General features: G+C 35.6%; 1 protein-coding gene across 1 annotated transcript in view; it reads left to right on the forward strand.

Moving 5' to 3' along the window:
* The window catches only part of LOC109209456 (uncharacterized protein At4g15970-like), a 1,298-nt gene extending 677 nt beyond the window's left edge, over positions 1 to 621 (forward strand). The window contains exon 2 of the mRNA XM_019372724.1: positions 136 to 621. Coding sequence (XP_019228269.1) covers positions 136 to 621 — 486 coding nt within the window. The remainder of the gene's footprint in view (positions 1 to 135) is intronic.
* The last annotated feature ends 7,617 nt before the right edge of the window (positions 622 to 8,238 follow it).

An 8,238-nucleotide genomic window follows, 5' to 3' on the forward strand; every position in this document is an offset into this window, starting at 1 on the left:
AAAAATTCATGAGTATATATCCTCTATTACTTTGAAATGTGATTTTTCGAAATGGGTGTCTAGTAATCACTTATTCTATCCCTTATATTCTAGCTATATATTGTAAAAAAATTTTTTTTTTCCATGTGTCTTCAGGATGCTGATATATTGTGGTTTCGACAACCATTTGCACATTTTTATCCTGACACTGATTTCCAAATAGCTTGCGACCATTATTGGTATGATTCTTTTGATTTGGACAACTCACCGAATGGAGGTTTCAATTTTGTGAAATCAAATAATCGTAGCATCCAATTTTACAAGTTTTGGTATGATGCAAGAGAGGCTCATCCAGGAAAAATGGATCAAGATGTACTCAACATGATAAAACACGACCCTTTTGTTAAAGAAATTGGATTGAAAATAAGGTTTTTGGACACTGCTCTTTTTGGGGGATTTTGTGAGCCTAGTAAAGATCTCAATTTTGTTTGCACAATGCATGCAAATTGTTGTATAGGACTTGAAAATAAAATACATGACCTAACTATGGCCATTGATGATTGGAAAAAGTTTATGGCTTTACCTGCTGATGAAAGGATGTCAAAGCCACAAATTTGGACTGTTCCAAGAATCTGTGGTTAAAAGTTTGATAAATTACAAGATTTTCTTCTATTTATGGTCCATGCAGGTGTAAAATCCTTCATGTTCTCTGTATTTTGTTTTTCCTTTTATTAATTAATTCCTTTTTAGTATCCTTCGGAGGGAGATGAAGGATTTGAATATTACGGGTCCGGATTTAGTATTTTACGAAACCTCATTTAATTTACTGGGTTCGAACTCTATTATTTAGTGAACTGTTTATTACATATACAGCTTTAAGCAAAGAGCATTATAAGTCCTTAATCATATGCGGTTGGATTGTAATCCATTTTGTCATATATATTTGAATGATGGAGTTAATTCATCTGAGATGGACTATCGTTATCATTGTACCAATTAAAAATTGTACAGTAACTCCAGAATACTACTAGAATTTTAATTATTTATTTTCCACTAATAGAACAAGTGAATACGGTACATGTTTGTAAATACTCCATTGCATACAAAAATTTTGAAGCAATAAGGTTTTCGTTTTTTTTTTTTTGCAGGCCGAGTCCTTTTTGAAAGATTGTATATATTAGGTGTCACACCCCTTCTTCCCACCTATCCCCGAAATATATGTATGTATGGGTTAAAGAGTTTTTCCAATTAAAGTGACAAAAACTTGAGTAGGGATTATTTTATTGTTCAGAGTCGCCACTTGGAATTGATTTTTTCGGTGTTCCAAGTCACCATTTATTTGAATCCCTAGTCAAAGGAAGGTTTGACTCTATTTTTATCGGTCCGCGAAAACAAAGTTCGGATAAGGAATTCTGTTGACCGGGGAGAAGGTATAAGGCATTCCCCGAGTCCCGTGGTTCTAGCACGGTCGCTTTATTGACTTAAACTTGGCTTGAATTAATTTTGGACAAACTGTGATTTATATTATTTTCATGTTGTACCTATCCGCTTTTATCTCTTGATTATTAGAGAAATCAAAGAATGTCTTTGAATAATATAAAAAATGTCATAACCACGCTACGCGAGCGAATACGTGATCGAATAAAAAATAATTAATTAATTTGTCATAATTGTGCCTCGCAAGCGAATCTGAAATCATGACAATCAATTATTTGTAATACTTTTAAAAAAAATACTATATTTGAGAAAATTAGCTCTTTAAAATTTACAAGTCAACCGTCGCGCTACTCAAGCGAATGCGTGATCGACGAAATTTATTATTTAATCATAACGGCGCTACGCAAGCGAATCCGCAGTCATGACAAACAATTGTTAGCAAGTTATTTACTTCTAGGAAAATTAATACATTCTAAGAGTTTAATTATTAATTTTTTTTTTGAAATTTATTAAAAGGTCAATTATCGCGCTACGCAAGCGAATCCGCGAGTTTGGCAAAGAGTTTATTAAACTAAAAATCAACTGAAAAACTAACGAATATTGTATGACCTTGTTGAATTAAATTATTGAATGTTGAACATCACGTTACGCAAGCGAAACCGTGGAATTAGAGCGCACCTACTAATTGCCTAGCGTTCGATATAATTAATTGGAAGAAAGTGAGTTACTTAATTGGTATATAAAAAAAATCTGATTTTTATTTCTATTTTTCTAATCTTATTATTGAAAATATTATGCAAATAAATGTTGGACCAACTCTATCTATTTTAAAGGGATGGGCCAACTTCTTTGTTAAAAGGGGAAATGGGCCAGCTTGTAAAGACCTCTTGGGCTGCTGGAATTTATTACTAAAAAATGGGCCAAGAAATGGATTTTTATTGGCCCAATGCTATATAGAAGAAAAGGGTAATTTTGTTGTTTAAGGTAAATGGGCCAGCTTTTATTTTTTGGTTCAATAAGGCCCAAAGTTGATACAATATTGGTTCTTTAACTTAGTTTGCATTTATGACCAATAACTACATAGCCACAATTGTATAAACACACACTTTACAAAAATAGCCACTTTTGCAAAGCTGGCAAAATGGCCAGATTCAAAAAAAAATACTTTACAAAAATAGCCACTTTTGCAAAAATGGCAAAAATGGCCAGATTCGAGAAAAAAAACAGCAATCCTAGAAGCAATGTTGCATTGAANTTGTAATACTGTATATATATATATATATACATAGACCCTCCGCTCTCTTGACCGGAAGAAGACAATACTCAACTGAATATAAAGTCCCGATAAGGGAGAATACTATAAATAATGAGATTAGGAAAATGTACATAACGGGAATATGAACTTCTCTTTATGTCTCGTTATCAAACATATGTAGTTCTTGGATCATGCCAAAATAAAGAAAGGTTTAGCCTTAACATACTTGGACCGATTCTCTTGATAATCTAGCTAACATACCTCAATTGCGACAAAACACGTAACGACGGATCGAAGTAGGGGAGAATCCGTATGATATTCTTGAGAAAGATTGCACTGTACTCCTTTATCATCGCAAAATCTTGTTGCTAATTTTCTAAGAAGTCTCGTACTATATCCTCGGATAAATTCTGTTGCTGAAGGCTCGTTACTTGGAGGTTGGATGTAAGCATCTCCATTCTATATATTAAAGAAGCCTTTTGTTGAATTTTGATCATAATCTTATGTGACTTTCGATGAATTTGAGAAGTCTTGTATGCCTTTTGCTAAAGCACTCACGTTCCATTCCATATATTTGTGATTTTGAGAGCCTTTTATGGCTTAGCCAAGAGTCCCTTTCAAGATGCCGCCTCATAACACCTTAGCCACTTTAGGCTTGATGAAAGCTTTACACATGCTGCCATGTTGGGAGCACTTAACCTTATCCAAATTATGCTTAACTAATTACTTAATCTCCCACTAAAAATCAATAATTACCCATTATCCACATAATTAATAATTATTCCGAATTACTTAGAATACTACTCACTTTTAATATACTTTATACACCTGAATATCATGGTCATGTGGTACCTCGTATGGCACTAGTCCATAAAATACCGGGTATTATAGCTTGGACCGTATTTTATCCCAATTTGACAAACTTCTATGAAACTCAGTTTCTTCGATTCGCTTACCCTCTCACCTTCACGAATTTACTTATCACTCGTTTGAAATAGCATAATACTTATAACCTCCAAATAATCTCCTCCCGAGCTTACGTCGATTAACTTATGATGAAACTTTGACGTACGGAAATGCGGGATGTAACATCTCATTTTCGAGCTTATATCAATTTACTTATGGCATTTTTCCACGTACGAAAACATGGAGTGTAACAAGAGGTTAGTGATCTCTATACTCCCTAACAAAATAATGTAGCTGAATGAAAAAATCGAAATCTTAAAGAAATGATGAATCCTGTACTTTTGAGTTTAGGTTTATTTGACAAGATGTGGGGGGAAGTTGTCTTATCTTCATGTTATGTTCTTAATAGAGTCCCTAATAAGAAATTAGATAAAACTCCTTATGAGTTATGGAAAGGATTTGCCCCTAACTTAAAATTTCTTTAAGTGTGGGGTTGTTTGGCTAAGGTTGATCTACCTGATTTTAAACAAGTAACTGTAGGACCCAAGACTTTTGATGCCATTTTTATTGGTTAAACTCAAAAAATTGCTGCATATAGATCTCTTTCTTTGAATGATCATTCTATTTGTGAATCTAGAGGTGCATAATTTTTTTAGCATGTTTTTCCATTGAAAGATAATGTTCTTACTGATTTGCCTAATAATACATCTATGTCTTTTAATTCTCATATTGTGCCTTCTTCTAGTATTACTACTAATGATCATAAAAATGAACTTAAAAGGAGTAAGAGACGTAGAATTGAATCTAGCTTTGGTTCTGACTTTATCAATACTTTCTTGAGTGAAAATATTGAGCTTGATCTTTTGAATTATTAATTAGTGTCTACCTATTTAATAGAAGAAGACCCTAAGACTTATGATAAAGTAATGATTTCAATAGATGCTAATTTTTGAAAAGAGTCCATTAAAAGTGAATTAGACTCTATAGTTTCTAATCACACTTGGGACTTGTTTGATTTTCTTATAGGTTATAAACCCGAAAGTAGCAAGTGGGTATTTAAGAAGAAATTGAGACCTGGTGGTACAATGGAGAAATATAAGGCTAGACTTGTTATTAGGCATTTTAACCAAAAGAAAGTCATTGACTACTTTTATACTTATTCTCCTATGACTAAAATCGGAGCGATTTGAACTCTTTTTGCCTTAGCCGCTATCCATAATTTAGTGATATGTTAAATGGACTCTAAGACGGCTTTTCTAAATGGTGATTCAGAGGAAGAGATCTATATTACTCAACCTGCGGGTTTTGTGATCCAAGGACAAGAGAATAATGTATGCAAATTGAGAAAGTCTCTATATGGTCTTAAACATGCACCTAAGAAATGGTATGAAAAGTTTAATAGCATACTAGTAGATAATGAGTTTGTTGTTAATGCATCTGATACTTGTGTTTATTCCAAGATGGTAGGATCAAATTGTGTGATTATATGCTTGTATGTAGATGACTTATTAATCTTTGGACCTGATGTGGATATTGTAAATGAGAGTAAGAAGTTATTGTCGTCTAAATTTGAAAAGAATGATCTTGGAGAAACAGATGCAATTTTAGGGATTAAAATTAAAAGAACTGCTAATGGATTTTCATTGTCTCAGTCTCACTACATTGAGAAAATGTTTGATTGTTTTGATGAGCTCCTGTGAGAACTCCTTATGATCCTAGCATACACTTGAGAAAGGATAAAGAATCTATTATTTCTCAAACTAAATATGCTAAGATAATTGGTAGTGTAATGTTTCTCATGTATTATACACGGTCTGATATTGCTTATGTTGTTAGTAGATTGAGTAGATTTACTTACAACCCCAGTAGTGAACACTGAAATGCTCTTCATCGTTTACTAAGGTGATTGAGGTTTGCATTTTAATAAATTTCCTGCTATTTTAGAAGGCTTTGTAATGCAAACAGGGTTACTGACAATGATGAAGTTAGCTCTGCTAGTGGCTATGTGTTTATATTGGGTGCATGTGCTATTTCATGAAAGTGTTGAAAATAGACTTATATAGCACGTTCGACCATGGAATCAGAATTTATTGCTCTTGAGTTAGCAGGGCAAGAAACTGAATGACTGAGAAACATATTGGCAGACGTGCGTTTGTGGGGAAGACACACTTCACTAATTTCCTTAAATTGTGACTCACAAGCGGCAATTGGCATTTCCAAGAACAGTGTGTACAATGAAAAAAGAAGTTGATAAGTGGGGATTTTGACTACTTATTAGCGCTTTCTAGCTTTTATTTTACTCCAAAAATGCTCAATTGTATTCCCGAAAACTGATAAAATATGCTTAGTTGCAGGAGTATTGGAAAATGAGCCACAAAGATGAAATCCAACTCATGAAGGAGTGATTTGAACTGAAGAACAAGAATCAGGCAAAAATGCTAATGTGCGGACCGCAGAATTCCTTCTGCAGCCGCAGAATGCGAAGGAAATCCAACAGAGCCTTAGAACAAAGTGCGGACTACAATATTATTGTATGGCTGCAGAAGCTATGCTAGAGTTCAAATTTAGAGAAGTCCCAGTTCAAGCCTCAAGGAAATGCGGACCGCACAATAATTGTGCTGCCACAGATTTTAACAATGCGCTCGCACTCAGAATTGTACGATCCGCAGAAAGGTCCTATGCGGCTGCACCAGGATTTGTGCGGACTGTAGAACACTAAAGATGCGGCCGCATCCTAGAATTCTGCGGCCGCAGACCCAGCTCCTGCCAAGATCGAAGAAGAAGTGCAGACCGCACATGGAATTGTGCGGCTTCAGAACCTCAGAAAGGGCAATTTTGTTCGAAACTTTCAGCTCTGTATAAATAGACATCTTTTACGAAATTAGGTCAAGTTTTGAACATCGGAACTTCTGTAGCCGTTTTTCTTTACTGCTTTAGGCAACGTTAGCTTACTTTAGTGATTAAACATTAGATTTTTGTCTTTTAATCTTTCAATATGAGTTTAGTTGCATTTCTTTTTCTCTTTCTTTTATTCTGAGCATGAGTAGCTAAATTTCTAACTAGGGTTATGACAACCCTAGTGTGTAAACCTAATGGGTGTTTAATTTATGGCTTGCTAATGGTTGGGTGTTTGTTATTTAGCCTTGTTCTTGCTTTTTATTGTAGAATTAATGGTTGCAAACATTAGTTCATGCCTATTTGACTTAGTCTCTATTTGAGAAAGAGAGACTTAGTCTTGGAAAACTTGGCTAACAAGGATTTGGGATGAAATCAAGAGATTGATAGTCTTATTAAAGGGTTGAACCTAGACATAGTAAAACCCGACTTGAACAATTTAACAAGTGTTTTGTTCAATACCCATTTGGACTTGAGAAAGCCAAATTGGGCAAAATCACTCTCTTACCGAGAGGTATTGAGTGGGTAGTTGAGTGTTGATAGCTATAATACACCCCGACCAACAAAACAAGCTTGAAAGTGTACAACCCGTTAGGCAAACACCTAGGTGAAGGTCATAGCCCTAGGCCTTTTACAATATTTGAAAAACAACCAAAAACATCATTTCTTAGTTTTAGTCACTTAGGTGCAATCTTAGTTTAATTTAGCTATAGAACGAACAAAATTTGTGGAAGTGTAATCAAAGATAGTTCAAACTCATATACCGTAATATATACTCCTAAACCCAATATCATAGCTCCTTGTGGAATTCGACCCCGACTCTGTTGGGTATTACTATTGCATCGACTGTTTCATATCCTTGAATAAGAGGTGTAACTTGGACGAGTTTAATTTTTGGCACCGTCGCCGGGGAGCTAAAAATGGATTTAGCTATATATTTGGTTTTGTATGTGAATTGTCTTCTTTGTAACGACCCGTCCGGTCGTTTTGAGAATTTATGCTCCGTTCAGCAGCGTAAGGTCTACAACACCTTCACATTATGTGCATCGACTTGCATGCATGGTTGAATTCAGTTAACGGATGATTCGGAGTCGAATTGGAAGAAGGATTCTAGTTTTGGAAGCTTGAGCGGTGAGAATTTGACCGGAATTGGACTTTTGAGTAAACGGCTCCGGAACGGATTTTGAGTGATCTCAACAGCTTCGTATGGTAATTTTGGACTTAGGCGCGTGTCCGGATTTTGATTTGGAGGTCCGTAGAGTAATTTGAGGCAAATCGGCGAAAGTTGGAAAAGTTGAAGTTTGAAAAATGGAGAAGTTTGACGCATAGTTGACTTTTGTTCTATCGGAATCAGAATGCGATTTCAAGAGATGGAACAGCTCCGTGTTTTTATTTGGGACTTGTCTGCAAAATTTGGCGTCATTCCGGGTTGATTTGATTGGTTCCGGCACGAGTTTTTAGAGTTGGGAGATTTGGAAGTTCATAGTTCGATTCATGGCGCGATTTGCATTTCTGGTGTTGTTTGATATGATTTGAGATTGCGGGCGTGTCCATTTTAGGTTATAGAACTTGTTTGTGTATTTAGACGGGGTCCCGAGGGCCTCAGGCGTGTTTCGGACGAGTTTCGGATGTTTTAGGGTTTTGAACATGTCTGATTTCCGGTGTTTTCGCACCTCCGACCTCGGAGCGCAGGTGCGGCTCTGCTTTTGCGTGAGCCTGGCCGCTTCTGCGGTCATGAAGGCTTGCGAGCTTGCTCGCTTATGCAG

This window comes from Nicotiana attenuata, unplaced genomic scaffold, assembly GCF_001879085.1.
Source record: "Nicotiana attenuata strain UT unplaced genomic scaffold, NIATTr2, whole genome shotgun sequence".
Classification (NCBI taxonomy): domain Eukaryota; kingdom Viridiplantae; phylum Streptophyta; class Magnoliopsida; order Solanales; family Solanaceae; genus Nicotiana; species Nicotiana attenuata.